The sequence below is a fragment of the Etheostoma cragini genome, chromosome 3 (genome assembly GCF_013103735.1).
Source record: "Etheostoma cragini isolate CJK2018 chromosome 3, CSU_Ecrag_1.0, whole genome shotgun sequence".
Taxonomy (NCBI): Eukaryota; Metazoa; Chordata; class Actinopteri; order Perciformes; family Percidae; genus Etheostoma; species Etheostoma cragini.
Genome location: NC_048409.1, coordinates 28524801 through 28541609, shown reverse-complemented (window position 1 = coordinate 28541609; position 16809 = coordinate 28524801). Strand labels below are relative to the sequence as shown.

General features: G+C 43.5%; 1 protein-coding gene across 1 annotated transcript; it reads right to left on the bottom strand.

The window, feature by feature from the left end:
* Nucleotides 1–7933: 7933 nt before the first annotated feature.
* LOC117941745 (protein FAM222B-like) lies at nucleotides 7934–15044 on the bottom strand. The gene is made up of 3 exons (XM_034866769.1): nucleotides 14903–15044; nucleotides 11481–11608; nucleotides 7934–10313 (listed from the first exon to the last, which is right to left on the bottom strand). The coding sequence occupies exons 2-3, from the start codon at nucleotides 11560–11562 to the stop codon at nucleotides 8347–8349; spliced, it is 2049 nt and encodes a 682-aa protein (XP_034722660.1). The 5' UTR covers nucleotides 11563–11608; nucleotides 14903–15044; the 3' UTR covers nucleotides 7934–8346.
* Nucleotides 15045–16809: the final 1765 nt, after the last annotated feature.

Here is a 16809-nt window from a genome sequence, read left to right as displayed (position 1 = left end):
GGGCAGCTCTACACCTGGGGGGCAGCTCTACACCTCGGCAGATCTACACCTGGGCAGCTCTACACCTGGGCGGCAGCATTACACCTGGGGGGCAGCTCTACACCTGGGCAGCTCTACACCTGGGCAGCAGCTCTACACCTGGGCAGGTCTACACCTGGGCAGCAGCTCTACACCTGGGCAGGTCTACACCTGGGCAGCTGCAGCTCATCATAGCTGATGAGCTAGTTTATTTGAGGAAGCTAACACACAGTCCAGACTTATTTTAACCCTCGAGTTGTCTTCCCATCAACAAAGGTCACTTTTTTTCAACGTCATTATCGCTTTTTTCAACATTTTTGTGACTTTTTCAATGTTGTGTGTTCTATTTTTATACGTTTTAAGTTTTTAGATTTTTTCAATGTTGACATTTTCAGTTGCTTACTTCGACGGCTCTGAAAATGAACTGAAAACGGGTCAATTTAACCCAAGGACAGCATGAGGGTTAACGATGGATGACGGCAACGGAGGAGGGACACGGTCTGGATTGGCTCTTTTAAAAAGAAAGACAGCTCGGAGATCAAGCTACACACCTGTGGAGATACCAGCGTCCCAACATCCAGGTAACTAGTCCCGCTGGGGGTTGACTTCTTTCACACAGAGCCTTTAATTATTAAATGACACAGACTGGCGGCTGGAGATGGAAACGCCAAAATCTGTGAGACATGTGAGCCTTTAGGGACTGATGTCAGGTCAGTGAAAGAAGTGTACCACACTGTAAGAAATACTTGGTTATAAGTAAAAGTCCTGCATTGAAAATGTTACTGGAGTCATAGTCTCTACGCGTCATTAGGGAAATGTACTAAGTATTAAAAGTAAAGTAAAATCCTCCCATTTTAGAAAGTAGGATCCAGACGGTGTGTTTAATGGTCTAATCATCTCAGCTGGACTTTAAGGCCGTTATATTGTTGCTAGTTTAATTTATTATGAAACATCAGATTTTATAAACTACAAGGGGGTTGTGTGCAAAAAGTATCAACTAAAGCTGTCAGATTAATGTAGTGGAGTAAAAGTACACTCTTGCTCTGTGAAATGTAGCGGAGTAGAAAGTATAGTAAAAGTACCTCAACATTTGGACTTAAGGATAGTACTTAGTAGTAAGTTACATACAGAGGCAACAAGATATGAAGTGCAAGTACTTTATTACCTTATGTAGTATCTATACTTTTACTGTAGTAAATATTTACACCAGACTTTTTACTTCTATTCCTTACATTTTAAAAATAACGTTGTTACTCCTATTTCAGTTTGGCTTGTTTTCATTCAAAAAAACACCAAAGACAACAACGACCTACCCAGATAAACCTCTCCTTCCGGATTCAGTGAACTTGATTTTGATGTCGTTATATATTTAAATTGCAACACCAAACACTTTTTTTTTTAAACACCACACACCGTTGTGTTACCTCGAGTGAGTAGGCTAATCATACCGATGTCACGTTTTACTGTGTCTGTTAATAACTTAAATATAACTTAAAAGTAATCTCGTTCGAGATTGTTCTGCTTAATCAAGATAATCCACGATTTTTAAACTTTTGGTACCATGGCAGCTGTTGTGGCTGTAAGCAGACCAACAAAGAGCTGCTACGAGGAACGACACACTCACACAGAACGTTTAGGGAACGTTAGTTTATGGTTCTCTAAAGGTTAGTTCAAACCAAACCAAAAACTAACGTTTAGGGAACGTGTGTTTATGCATCTCTAGTGTGCACAAACACACTGACGCGCTCCAAAATTGTATTCAAATGATTAATTCCCCCACATGTAGAATACAACTCGTACTGCAGTTATCAAATGTATGATTACTGAGTGAGTCGATATGATCGCGTTACACAGAAAATGTTCGCTGTTTCTGAAACTGTCCAGCTCAAAAGGTTGCATAGTTGAAGAATTACCCATATAATAATCAATAAATACTATTAGAAATGGGACCATAGACCAGAGGTGCTCAAATTCTTTCATTTGAAGGGCCAACTTGAATCTGGATGTAAGGCCACGGGCCAAAAATCAACGTTGATGTTGAAGAATAACGTCATTTTATTTTAAATTAAATTATTTTAAACATATGTCTGTAATTTAAATGGGACGTTTACCACCACTGTGCTTTAGATGGGCGTTAAACTCAGAATTACGTATTTTTTAACTGCACAAAAGTACGTTTTGTAGTTATTACTTTCAAAATAGGAAGACAATGAGCATGAGCATTCAAATCCATGGTGGGCCAAAACAAAGAGCACCGGCCAAACTTGGTCCACGGGCCACAAATTGGGCAACCTTGCCATAGACATTGACATTGTGGCTCCTACAGCAGCTTTATATGTTCTACCATATGTTCAATGTGTGCTGTGTGTACTGCATGACAGAATTATAGCTTTTATAAGCACTAATGCCCTTTTTACACATTATGGTGGTTAAATAGGTCTGTAACCTCTTATCTTATATAAGTGAACACTAATGTATTTGTGTAATCATCTTGAACATATTCATAAGTACATAACAAAGACAGCGACTCATAGAAGCTTTGTGTTTGCAAACTTTATTTTGGTTAGGGGGAATGTTTGTGCAAGACATTTTATTCCTGAAGGTTAGGCAAAAAACTGGAATATCACATTTTCACAAGGTAGAGAAAGTAAGCCCCCCCCCCCCTCCCTCCCTGCACCCCCCGTGTCAAAGATGATCCTGTTAAACCGGAGTAAAACCGGAGTAAAACCAGATCTAGAGCGGTTCCGTATCTGTACTGAATAAATATTACAATTTCAGCTACAATGTGCTAGAGTTGTTAGATTCTTCCAGTGCATTTTGATATGAACTGTGGGACACTTCCACATGGAAATATTGTGAAATGCAACCACAGAACATACAAAGTTCGGGTTAACATTGGAATCTGGTTGGGGGGGGGGGTACTGGGGTACTGGGGTACTGGGCAGACAGGAACCACTTGCTCTAGACTTGATTTAATGCTCCTTTCATATCTTTCCTTTACTTCACAAGATTCTCTTTAACCGTCCACAATGAGGATGCAGCGCTCCTTTATGTAACCCGGGCGGTGCTTATTACTCTTGGAACCAATAAAACAAGCCCGCCACAGGCTTATGCCCGGGGGGGGGGAGGGGGGTTCAGAGAGGGACGCTTGGTCACTTTGGTCAGTGAGCCAGCAGCAAACGGTTCACACATCCCGACGGCGTGTGGGAATCGTGGCACACTTCAGGACTTCAGTCCCAGACACAGTATCAGTAGTCACGCCAAGTAGCTTGGTCCCCCCTTAGAGATTAACTTCGTGCATGTTTGTTAGCGCGCGCACACACACGCCTGTGTGCAAGTACCCAAGCTTAACAGACACACACACACACACACACACATTCCTCCATACTAAGCCCAGTGGAGGCACTTCATATGAAACTGTAGAACCGGACTGTTGGGCTGTAACGGGTCTAAAAACCAGGTCTGTCAAATGGTTTAGTGTTGATTTAAAGTTGGACCCCACACAGGCCGGCCTGACTGGCCTTAGGCCGCGGTGGGTCAACTCGCACGTGTCCACTGTGGCGGGGTTTTTTGGGATGGGCCTGCTTCCCAGGATCAGACGCTAGGTGGGTGTCACTCCCCGATGTGAGTGGAGAGCAGATTTGAGTCGCGCATGCGTCACTTTGCAACACGTAGCATCTAAAAAGCTAACAAGACTTCTGTGATGTCAACACAGGAAAAATGGACCTACTTAACCAAGTTGGTCCACTGCTAGCTTAGCTACAAGTTAGCATCAAACACAACAAAGGCTGTCAGTTGAACGGCGTTCTGAGCTAACGTTAGCAACCAATCATAGACGGCTAAAACGTGTCAAATCTGCACTTGAATGACATCGGGAAGTGACTGTGGGCTCGCCATTACCGCTTCCTCTTTACCGACGGTAGTACAGGAAACAGGCTCCACCCTCCTACAGCCGCGATGGCTGCTCCTGATTGGACGAACACTTCACTGCTCCCCGATTTCAGACCAACGCGCCGGCTCGATTGGAAACGTTTGATTTAATGAAACTAGTGAACGGAAACGTTTCTGCAGACATTTTCATGCATGAGCCCCTGAATCTGTCTTCATTTAAGGCCGACGGAGGTCAGTTTACACAGTTTGTGAGTTTTGAGAGGCGGAGGGTCAAACTGGACACGCCTGATCTGCATAAAGCATCCTGGATTTAAATATGCAAATGAGGAGCGGGCTGCTTGAATGTCGCCGCTACGCCACCAGAACGCATTGCGCGGCTGCTTAGACAATAAATAGGAAGTGGGGAAATAACACTTGCCAGTGGACAATTACTAAAAGTCAAGAAAATCACTCCGCCACTCTGAACACTGCTCAGTTGTTTTATATTTGGATTAGAGGAAAGCCAGACTGTATTTACCAGCTGTTTCAGTGGTGGAAATCCCCCCCCCCCCCCCCCCCCCAATCCCATAAATAGGAACTTATTGTCACTGATACAGCCCATTCATCATTACTATTCATACACACGCACACACACATCATCCTAGTGTGTGTGTGTTCAGATTAAAGTCAATAGCAGCTTTAAGGGGCAGGCACATCAAACATGAGAGCCGGGAAAAAACAAAACAACTGCCATCAAGTATGAAGACCAAAAATCCAGAAACTCTACGACTGGAAAGACGACTACGAGCTGTCTTTCTCTGAAAAAGAGGGATGGTCTCGCCGTTGCGTCTCCCTTTTGACCTGTACGTTGTTCTGAGGAGCGATTCGGAGAGAGATGGACCCGGCGTTGTGAAAGACATCGGTTTAAAGCGTGGAGACGAGTCCGTTTACACCGTCTGCGTCGCCTATGGCACCTAATGTAAAACCCCTATGGCTTCAGGATGCAGTGGTCCAAAAAATAAATTAAACTATTAGGATATAAACAACTAAAACACGGTCCAAATACTTTTAAATAACTGCTACAGCCCTGTTCTACATACCTAGTAATTCTGCTAAATACTATCATATTTTTAAAAAAAATCCTCTTAAAAGGGTAGTTTGGTTTTTTTTGTATCACCTGGACCCTGTTTTTCACGTTTTGTCTAAGTAACTGATGGAAATAATCTTGAAATTTGGGCCGTATTAAGACAAAACAAGCTGCAATGTTAACGGGCAATTGCACACCTTCAATTTCCATCCACTAAAAGTTCAGTTTTTACCCTTGACAGGCTCAAAACGCACTTTATTTTAAATGTTTGACAACATCATGGGAAGAAATCCCTGCAGAGAGACCTGAGCGGGGAAATTGCTGTTGCCAAATTCAACATACTCCATTTAAATAAAAAGTAAAGTTATTATAAAACACCCTTTTATTCAAAGTTTGACAGAAACAAAACCTCCTTGGTTATTGCTTCCACTCTCCCAATAAGCATCACTCTGGATTGGACTGTTTATTTAGATGGAGTCTGGGTTTGGCGATGGAGATTTCATGTTAAACAAAAAGGGTCTTGCTCTTTTACACAATCATCTCTGCAGGGATCCTCTTCCGTAATCTGAGCATCAGGGTTAAAAACGGCGAAAACTGTTGATGCGCATTAGCCCGATTTGGTAACGTCGCAGCCCAGATCCCGGCTGCCGGGTGGTGTTCTCACTCAAAACGGGACCAAACTTTTTGTGAAGATTTTCATTCACATTTGTCACTTAGACACCAATGCATGGGGAAATAGGGTCCAGGTTGGGGAAAAGATTACCAAATGACCCTTTAAATCCTCGATAGGCCACATTTGAGACAGTAGGATGAAGTCTGAGTAACGTTACCTTAATATTTAGATTTCAGGCAATATCTCCCATTGACACTGCATTTAGACATTAAACATTGCTCAGAGAAATGAAAATATATATAACTTACTCCTTCTCACAATGAAACCATACCTAAATTGGGATCCTGGCAAAGGAAGTCGGTTAAGTATTAAATAGAGGATAACTACTGCGACATTTAAGGCTTTTTTCAGAAGGCTTGCGGCTAGCGGAGCAACACACGCCCATACTACATCAACCTGAAAAAGAACTAGAGGAAATGGGTCCAGAGCTTCATGCTAGACACATCTAGCCAAACATAACCTGCATTAAAATGTTCACTTTCTTCTTTATAGGTAGCAGAGATACAACACAGGATAAGGCCAGTGATTATTAGAGTAGAGTATCGGCCCAGCACACGCCACCTGGGTCATGTCTACAGTAGTAAAGTGGTGGTGAGGAAATGCGTTGGAAGGGAAGTGAAGCCTTTCCCCCAACTTGCATTATTCGAAGTAACTTGCACGCTTGCAAGTGATCAATTTGCTTTTCACATAAACCCATTTTAACATTAATGGGACGCCATTCTGGTTCACATTAGCTACAGACAAAGAGGGGCTAATGGAGCTTCTGCTCCCTTTGCCAAATGTTAGGCATAACATTTAAAAGTGATTTCTACAGTTCAAGTAAATCTACAGAAATACGACAAAACTAATAATATAACTACTTCAAAAGCAATTATTATAATAGAACACACAATAGGGCACTTTAGACTTTCCAAACATAATTAACTACATGGAGAATGGGACATGTTTGCCATTGCTGGCTTTGTCTTATTTTAACAAAACCTTAGAGATGCACTGATCCAACTTTTCCCACTATTAATCATCTTAAACGGCCAAATCCGAATGGACTGACAGCTGTGCTGAAGTGACGGGGATCACACTTGTGTGAGGCATCATCAGGCTTGACTCAAACATGTATGCATTTACTGAATTGTTCATTTGAAAGAAATCCTGCGGTGGCAACTAAGCAAAAAATCTTAAAAGCAGCAACATATTGCTAAAAAATGACAGGAATTAAGATCCCAGTATGTAATGTATAATAAAATAAACAGAATTAAATAGATCGGTCGCCATGGTCAGCGATACCAAACCCAGCTTTTTCCATCAGTATAAACTGTCTGATATCTATCAGTTTTGGATCAGTGCATCTCTAAAGTTCTGTTTAACAGCGACAGGTAGCCGGTGTTGCACGCTGATCACCTGTGGAACCATGCAGGAAGTGCTTGAACCGGTCCCGGTGCAGTTTAGAGACCAGGACCACAACATTCAGAGAGATGTTGGGTTCCTGATGGGAGTTAGGCTCGTTAACGAGTCCACTCCTCAACTACGGGAGGCCGCTCCTGGGACAAAAACCCTACCAACAGTCTTACTAATTGCATATACAAGTAACCTTATTTAAATGGATCACACACACCTGTCAAGAGGATAAATAATTGCAAATAAAAATATTACACAAGGACATCCTAAATCTTGCCTTCGGGCAGTTGTAAGGCCACAAATGCTGAAAAAAGTTGAGTTGTTCAATGTCAACATAGAAAAAGCACTGTGACAATCACATGGCAGACATCTTCTCCGCTGCAAATTAATATTTAAAACACCTTTTATATACACAAACAAAGAGCAGCACATCCACGCCAGTGATGAAAAGAGGAGTTCTACTCAACAGTGGACAACAGTCTCAAAAACCCTTCATCTGCAACAAAGGTACGGCATGGCGTAAGACCTGAGGAATACTTAGAAACGTCACAACCTGGCGGGTCTACAAATCGAGCTCTGGAGCAATCAGGGATGCTAATTTTAGAGCTGTTTATTTCAGATTCTTCGATGGCCAGCCCTCGTTGGCCGTTAACCGTTAACCGTCAGCCAGGCACCGGTGGACTCCGTGGACAGCTGCAGACTGGTACCGGTCACACAGCCAAAAGGTTCCTTTTGTTTCGGACGGGCAGCCTGGATTTGCTTGCGCGATCGACAAGTCCACAGCAGTCGGCAGCGAGTATGTCTGAGTCCGGCTCCACCTGCCAGCTGTGTGTCTGCCTAGCATACTCTGTGTGTGTGTGTGTGTGTGTAGTATACTCTGTGTGTAGCATACTCTGTGTGTAGTATGGCCGATTGAACCCGCCAGTCCTCCAGATATAGAGGCATGTGTCACGCAGCTCTCGGCTGTGAGCGTCGTCCAGCAGAGAGCCTCAAACGTTACAGAAAAGAAAGCAGCCTAAAATGCAACTCGCTGGTGTAAAGTTAACACTAGCAAGTTGACTAGCAGTTGATACACATTGTATAGCTTATTCTTTTTTTCTTATAAAGTTATTTTTGTTGGAGTTGTTTTTTAACTGAGTGTTAGAATCGTAAATGTTTGTCGGTCAACGGTTAATCATTAACATCCCTGGAAGCAACAAAATGGAATTGATCACTTGCAAGATCTTAAAGAATAATAAACCACAGAAGCTGAAAGTGACTCTTGGAAAACACACCATGGGAGGGGGGGGGGTAAGCACAAGCTTTAGTGGTAGCCTGGGTGATGAGTGTGAACACTCCCGCCATTATTGGGCTCCTGAACTTGGCCCATGGCTGACCTGTGCAGCTTCTCCAACGCATCCATGTTCTGCTCCTGAAAGCTGGGCATCTGGAAGTCCCCTCCTAGGAAATCCACATTCTGCATCAACTTGGACTGGCCAGCAGGACCCTCTTTTCCCGGCCTGTACTTTGCCCCTCGGATGCGGTCTGTGGAGGCAGCAGCCTGCCCTCTCTGGAAAGCCACCGGGAGGTCCTGAGGGCCCGTTCCGTTGCTACCTGCTGTGCCGGGAACGCCGCCCCACGGTGGCTGCATGTAGTGGCCGTTAACGTAAGACATGGAACCCACGGGGCAGTTAACGGGGGACGAAGGCCGTGGTTTTTCTGCAGGGTGTTTTAGAGGAAAGGACTGTGCAGTGTTGGGTAGCTTGTTGGAATAGCTGAGGTTTCGAGAGGGGAAAGCGCACTCGCTCGGAGGCTCCATCCTTGGGTTCTTGCAGGGATGGGCCCCCTCATGCGGCTGCTGCATGTGAGCCAGCTGATGCTGGGCCCAGGAGCGCTGCTGCTGCTGCAGCTGCTGCAACTGTTGCAGGTGATGATGCTGCTGCTGTAACTGTTTCTGCTGCTGTAAATGGTGCTGCAGCTGCTGCTGCTGCTGCAGTTGTACCTTCTCTGGGTCTGTGTGAAAGGCAGGTATGCTGTTAGCAGCTATATTGGGCTGAGGATGGAGAGCAGCGTTGGGAGCTTTGTCCGGGGGTCCCACCATGAGACAGCTAGGCACAGAACCCAGTGCCGGGTGGTGACAGGACACCCTGGAGCTGGCGTTGATGAGCAGGTTGCGGCTGATGGGGCTGGGGTTTGCGATCTGGCCCTCGCAGACCGAGGTGGCGCCCATACCGGCCCGCGCCTGGCACAACTGGTTGATTTGGTGCACGATGCTGCTCAGGTCGCTCGGCCGATTCTGATGCAGGCTGGCTGCCATGGACAGCGGGATGGTGGAGGTAGATACAGTTACATTTGGTGGGGCGTCTGCGTCGGGGAGCTTCCGGGACCCATATGCCCCTGGTGGGGGCTGCGGGAGGCTGTTAGGCATGGTGGGAGGTCCTGTACCCACAGCCTGGGGAAGCGGTTGTGAGCCAACCAGCCCCTGGCTGTGCTGCAGGCTTGGAAGCTGACCTCCATCAGACATGTGGCGCAGATCCTGAGTCACTCCCTGTTGTGAAAGTAAAGCTTGCGTAGGAGCCGCCTGATGCTTCAGTGTCGGCAGATGCGAGAGATGCTGCTGTGGCGCAACTGGTGGACAAGACTGGCTCTGCTGCTGCTGTAGAGCCTGGGTGTGAGGCAGACTCTGCTGCCTCTGTAGGCCTTGTGGATGAGCCGATCTTTGCTGTGGAGTCTGGACCTGGGACAGACTCTGCTGCCGCTGCAGAGCATGCGAATGAGCCATGGTCCTCTGCTGTAAAGCCTGTGGGTGCGGCATGGTTTGAGGCAGCTGTAAAGTCATCGGATGAGTCATGCTTTGATTAAGCGCCTGTGGGCGAACCATGCCCTGCTTCTGGGCCGCCGGCTGAGACGGGCCCTGTAGGTGAAGACCAGGCTGAGGAAGATTTAAAGTGCTTTGAGGGGCATACGGCCCACTGTGAGGGTTCATGACGCCCTTCTGGAGCTGCCGGGCGCGGCTAGCGTCCGACTCTTTCACGCCTTTGGCGGGCGTACGGAGGACAGCCAGCAGACCCCGACTGGAGCTGACCTGAGACGGGTAGGGACTGTGGCGCTGGCTGGACGAGGACGTGTCGAGCCCGTTGACTGTGCGGCGAATGTGCTTCCTTTGAGGTACTTTGACACTGTTGGGGAAGATCTGGATGGTCAGAGGGTGGTTGGCAACTTTCTTAGCATAGGCATCCAACTCTGCTGGGGTTGGATAGTTGGCAGATCTCATCTTCTGTGTAGTTTCCCCTGAAATGTGTGTGTTGGGAAAGTCAGACAACCAGAAATGTCTAGCAACAGCACACTGACTGGGATCGCATCGCTATATACGGACATGTATGTGGACATTATCATAGCTACCTCCATTTATGTTTTAGATCAGATGCATGGTGCACTTTATAAAAAGCTGTCACTGCTTTTTTTTTAATCAAAATGGTCGTTTAACCGTTGTGTTGTCCTCCCGGGTAAAAAAAAACTGACAAATTTGACATTTTTATCTCTTTTTCCAGACTTTTGTTTTTAAAGTTTTCATTAAAACCACCCTACTATCACTAGTTTTACACAATTTTTTGGAATTCATGGTCAATAATCCTCATTTACTTTGTATAGAATTATACCTAACATTAATTAAAAAAGCAAAAGTTATGAATAATTTTGACTAATAAGATCTGAGCAACGTACAGATGAGTTTAGTCAGGAATGAAAGTGATCAATTGTAATTTGCAAAGAGCAATGTAAGGAATCTAATCCATTTCTGTGGTAATTTGGTTAAAAAGAAACTCATATTTCAGATACTGTATAGACATTATTATTATTATTTTTTTTAAATGGGGCAAATTGGACCCAAGGACAGCAGGAGGGTTAACTGGCCGGGGGCTATTTAAACTGTTCAGCTTTAACTCAGTTTGTTCATCACATTTGACGCTGACGTTCCTCTGATCTTAACAATTGGTCAAAATTATTCCTAATTTCTGTTTTTAACTAATATTAGGTATAATTCTATACACAGTAAATGAGGGTTATTGACCATGAATTCCCCCAAAAAAGTGTAAAACTAGTGATAGTAAGGTGGTTTTAATGACAACTTTAAAAACAAAAGTCTGGGAAAGGGGGGGGAAAGTCAAATTTGTCAGCTTTAACTCAGTTTGTTCATCACATTTTATGCTGTCAACACATAAAGAAACCTCCGACTGCTAATGAATGTTTACACGTTAAAATATTTTATAGCTCAGTAATGACGTAATGCATCATCACTTTGTCAACATGTACATTTTAGATCATAGATAAATGCTGTTGCAAACCTCAATCTGTGATAAAAACGGCAACATTCACGTTGTCCCATTGATCCCCAATGCTGATCTAGATCTATATTTCTATGGTAACAGAACCACAACACGGAGGACTAAAGGCACTTACATTTCTGAAGTCCAGTGTTCATCTGCGTGCGGGAGAGAAGTCTGAGGGTGGGGTCACCTGACGCTGGCAGGCAGGCCAGCATGTCACTGCTCCACTAATGCAGCATGGGACACCGTCTCCTCACCATACTGGGGAGAACCAGCGCAGACAGACCTCAGCCTCTGGCCCTACAGCTGAGAAGATTCATTCATTTAGTTGTCAAATACGTTAATCTGAAAATATTTTTGATAAATCGGGTTGATTTTTGGGTTCCAGCTTGTTAGATGTGAACATGTTCTAGTTTCTTCTCTCTTCTGAGGCAGGAAACTGAATATCTTTGACGAGTCGAGGGGGCTTTGGGAACCACTTGGCCACATTTTGTCATTTTATAGTCCAGGGGTTCCCAAACTTTTTCAGCTCAAGACCCAAAAGAGAAATTTGGTGTCTCCCCAGGACCCGAATTTACAAAAACACACCATGAATCATTGTAACATCCACATTTTTTAAACTGTGGACAAAAGACGGAACAAACCATGAATTTAAATGTATATGAAGTATATTTATTCCATTATAAAAGTAAACAGAAAAGGTCTCTATTCTCCTTCCTGTGTCTCCGTCCCCTCCCATCGTCCCTCAGTAACGACACCAACATTATTTAAATAATGCTGACTTGAATTTAATGAGATGTGTGTGTCTGGTTGAAGATACCAACCAGCTGATCTGGTCTAGGTTCGGTTTTTGAAAGTGCCCCATTCTGAGGTCATGCTGAGCATTTAGTCTGGTCTCTGCCAAATGGCGACCCAATAAAACGGGCCTGCAACCCAATTTGGGTCCCGACCCTAAGTTTGGGGAACATTGTTATAGACCAACAACTAATTGAATAATCAACTAAATAAGCGACAGATTTACCTGGAAAATTAATTAGTTACATCCGACACACGCTAACGTTCATAAGATTTAGCCTACTACACTGATGAGCTAATTACATTTACCCAGACAATTTAAATAGCTTCCGTAATACAGTTAATTTAACATTAAATGTGGTGTTTTCTTACAAGTTACCTTCCTAAGACAATAGGCCCGTTCGAGATGAGCCCGGTCTGTGCAGAATCACAGACCTGGCGATCGCCGCCCGTTGCATGCTGGGTAAATTTGTGTCCGACTTGCTCTGACGTCATGGACACGTCTGCAACGATGATCTCACGAGATCAAGCGGCCGCCGTTCTGAGACGCAGGCAGCGCAGTTAGGGGGACTGCAAGAGCCAGGCGGACCCAGGGCATGCTGGGAAATGCCGGCTTCTCAGCTGATTGGTTCAGAATTGATTCAACATGTTTTATATAAACTGTATTTTTTTCTTTTTTTTATTAATCAGAGGGATTTTAATGGCTATTTCTCTTTTTTTAAAGGCTTATTCTGTACAGAACACATGTTGTGTGGCTGATAGTTAAGTTTAGAAGTCATCAGATCGCATGTAGAGCCTTTTAACAGCTACTCCGTCATAATAAAAACAACTGGAGACTGTGTACAAGCTGGTATTTTTGGGTCTGATAGCATTTTATTAAATCTGAATCGGACCTAACAGGATGTGTCGGTGACTTCCTGTTCAGCCCGAAGGATGCTGGGAACCCTCTGACTTGACAGCGGCTTTTTTTTTTGTCCTCTCCACCGTCACTGCGTCCGGAGCTTAGCGCCGCCCAAGATGCATTAGTTTAAAGAACTGCAAACAACCCAGAGCTTATTTTTCCTCCTATGCTGGTCTAGCCAGACCTTACTCCCCACCGCGGTGGAGAAAGGTCACGCGGGACGAGATTAGCCGCTAACGGACACCTTTGTTTGTGTGAAATTACCTATTTTCACGTCCGGGTCAATTTGAGCTTTTTTTTGCAAGATGTTTTTCATTGAACAATACTCCACATAGAAGTAGCATGATGGCAGGTTGGTCTGTAGTTAAAGCCCAGGCAGTCGGAGACGAAATTAGCCTTCAGATTAATCAGAAATCTAAATAATCCTTAGTTGCAGCCCTAATGCAGACTGTTCTGTGGGGAAGGGATAGATTTCTCCTCATGGACACACCTCCTGTTGCATATTCACTGCAGATAGGTTATGATTAGTTCATTTCCACTAATCATACACTTGACTGTCTTGTAATACCAGAACAATCTTAATGATCTCTAGGGCCCCGTTTTAACGATGGAAGCGCATGGCGCAGGTGCGTTTAGGGCGTGTGCAAACCCCCTTTTGCTGGTTTCATGGATGTTAGAGAGCCTGTTATGGTTAAAATACTAGATGTGTGATGGGAACTCGTGTATATATTTTGAACATGCTAGAGGGCCTGATATGCTTAGAAACAGCTAGTTTGTTTGGCGCACAGTTCATATATGGCTTGAATGTGTTTTCATTTGAGTAATTCCTGTCTGACACCATATCTTAACCCTTTCTTTACCATATTATCAGACATACCCAACAATGGATGAAAAAGGGTCCGTGTGCCAGCTTCAAAAGAGTTGGATTTAGCGGCTTCATTAACTCAGACGTGTGTTTTGGGCGTAACATGTAAAAACCAGAGCGTCATCTCCCATTCCCTTTAAAAAAGACAGTAGTGTTTGTAGCTTGTAAGTTAGCCGTTAGTTAGCAGTTAGTTAGCAGTTAATACTGTGTATAGTGGTGCGTGTTAACCAGCCGTTAGTTAGCAATTAGTTAGTAGGTAATACTGTGTATAGTGGTGCGTGTTAACCAGCCGTTAGTTAGCAATTAGTTAGCAGTTAATACTGTGTATAGTGGTGCGTGTTAACCAGCCGTTAGTTAGCAGTTAATACTGTGTATAGTGATGCGTGTTAACCATCCGTTAGTTAGCAGTTAATACTGTGTATAGTGGTGCGTGTTAACCAGCCGTTAGTTAGCAGTTAATACTGTGTATAGTGGTGCGTGTTAACCAGCCGTTAGTTAGCAGTTAATACTGTGTATAGTGATGCGTGTTAACCAGCCGTTAGTTAGCAGTTAATACTGTGTATAGTGATGCGTGTTAACCATCCGTTAGTTAGCAGTTAGTTAGCAGTTAATACTGTGTATAGTGGTGCGTGTTAACCAACCAGCCAGCCAGCCGGTAGCTAGGTAACGTTAGCCATCTGTCTGGAAAATCAGCCTTTAATTTGCCAAAACAGCTAGCTTGCTAGCTAACGTTAGCACCGGTGTAATAACTGTAGTTGGACCGTTTCATCAACATAAACCTCGGCTAACTGCGTTGCCCTGGTAACATTTAGAGTTTCCCCTTTTTGAAGGAAATGCAAACTGACATCATTGACCGGGTTAACATTAGCTCGAGTCACAATAAACACGGAGCTTCTTTGTGCTTTTTGGGAGCAGGCCAGCTGCTTGGCAAACTTTAGCCTTTTTCTTTTGACGGACACAGCCTAAACCCCGGATTAAAGAGGGCGATACTTACTCCTGGCGGACCTATGAGTACGGGAACTTCATTTTGTGGTGATGTAACGTCGGTAGTGTTTGTTAGAAGTGATGAGACCATCCCCGGTGTTGGATATTCGTGGTGGTGCTGCTGCTGTCTGGTCTTTGGGGCTACGGCAGCAGCATTACTCGCGCATGCGCAAAGAGCGAGGAGCGAGGAGGAGGACCCCCCCCCCCGGTTCTGCATTTAGGCATCATTGGTGAACGCCTATCCTTTATTTGTTTGTTTTAAATGAAAAATCACACACGTAAGAATACAATATATTGCACAGGATGTAGCCTACATTCAATCAAATATACAAGACGATATAATCTATTGTAGAGTGTGTGTGTGTGTGTGTGTGTGTGTGCGTGTGTGTGTGTGTGTGTGTGTAATAAAAATAAGTAACCAATTAAAAAGCACTAGGGTGGATTTATGTACTATTAAATGAAATATCTGAAAAATAAACTCACAAATAAAACACTAATCAAATACTTAAGTTTTTAAAGAAGCAAATTAATTATGATCCAAACTTTAAGAGCAAATTCAGAAGTGTGTGTGTGTGTGTGTGTGTGTGTGTGTGTGTGTGTGTGTGTGTGTGTGTGTGTGTGTGTGTGTGTGTGTGTGTGTGAGAACAGAGCATTAATGACTTAATTTACTGTATTCAGATACACTTTTATGCACCAATTAACAGTGGAAATTCATTTATTTAGCCTGTGCAAAGAAGAAAATAACCGATGACAATTCCAACTATATCAAAAATACAACGTAAACGGTATGTTATTGTTGTTGTTGTGGCGTGGGGCATTTATAAGCTGGTATATGGAAATCCTGGAGCTGTCCTAGTGGGTGTAGCTACTGCGTATACCTGGGTATCCCGTAGACTACAACACGGCCCACTGGACCACATGCTGCACCCGTTTAGCACCCCCAACCACCGAAATAAGTTATATTTATGTTATTAACCACATAAAAGAGAATGTGAGAGATATTTAAAGTTGCAATGTCATTAAACTTCAGTAATCCATCTTTTATCATCACAACAAAAGCTTTTGGGGAAAGAAATTCTTCTAAGATCTTTTTGTCAAGATCTTATAAAATTGAACAATGAATGCGTTGTTGCCTCCAAAATGGCACATTTTAGTTTTCTAGTTCCTAACCATTTCAAATGTAAACAAACTAACCGACGGAGGCAGAGGTAGACCTGCAACTCCCGTGTTCTGCAAGGTCAAATGAGTGGTTGATTACTGACCGCCATCGCTGACTATAATAAATAATAATAATACATTTTATTTAAAGCGCCTTTCATGACACCCAAGGTCACTTCATAAAGAGACATTAATGTTATATGCATGACTACCTCATACAACAACAATCAAAAGTTCTAAACTATCCCTATAAATCAAATATTTAAGTAATTATAGTGACTTTCAACCACTTAAAAATGATCTGGGAAATCTGAAAGGGTTGTCGAACACAAAAAAAGCTATTTCAGAAAGTACAACACATTCTTAAAATGGTCATAATAATTAACAGAAACCGATGACATCTTAAATTAAAACTTACAAAAGATAAAATAAATGTGCAAAAGGATTATGACTGAAATCTGGTTGTGGTTTTTTTTTAATAAACAATTTTTTTTTTAATTATATATCACCATACATTAAAGATTAGAGGCTGAGTCAGTGGGGGAAAAGAACAAGTTATTATTAATAAAATAAACATTGCATGGCAAATAAATAAATAAATTATGGCATTTCTGATTTATTTTGACAATAGATGATTTTGGGTACAGACGGGTGACATGCAGCGACAGCGTTCAGGGACTCATGGCCGTCGGACACGTGCAGCGTTGTTGTTGTCGTCAGTAACTTCAGGAAAATGTATTTGAACTCACATTTCAAGCC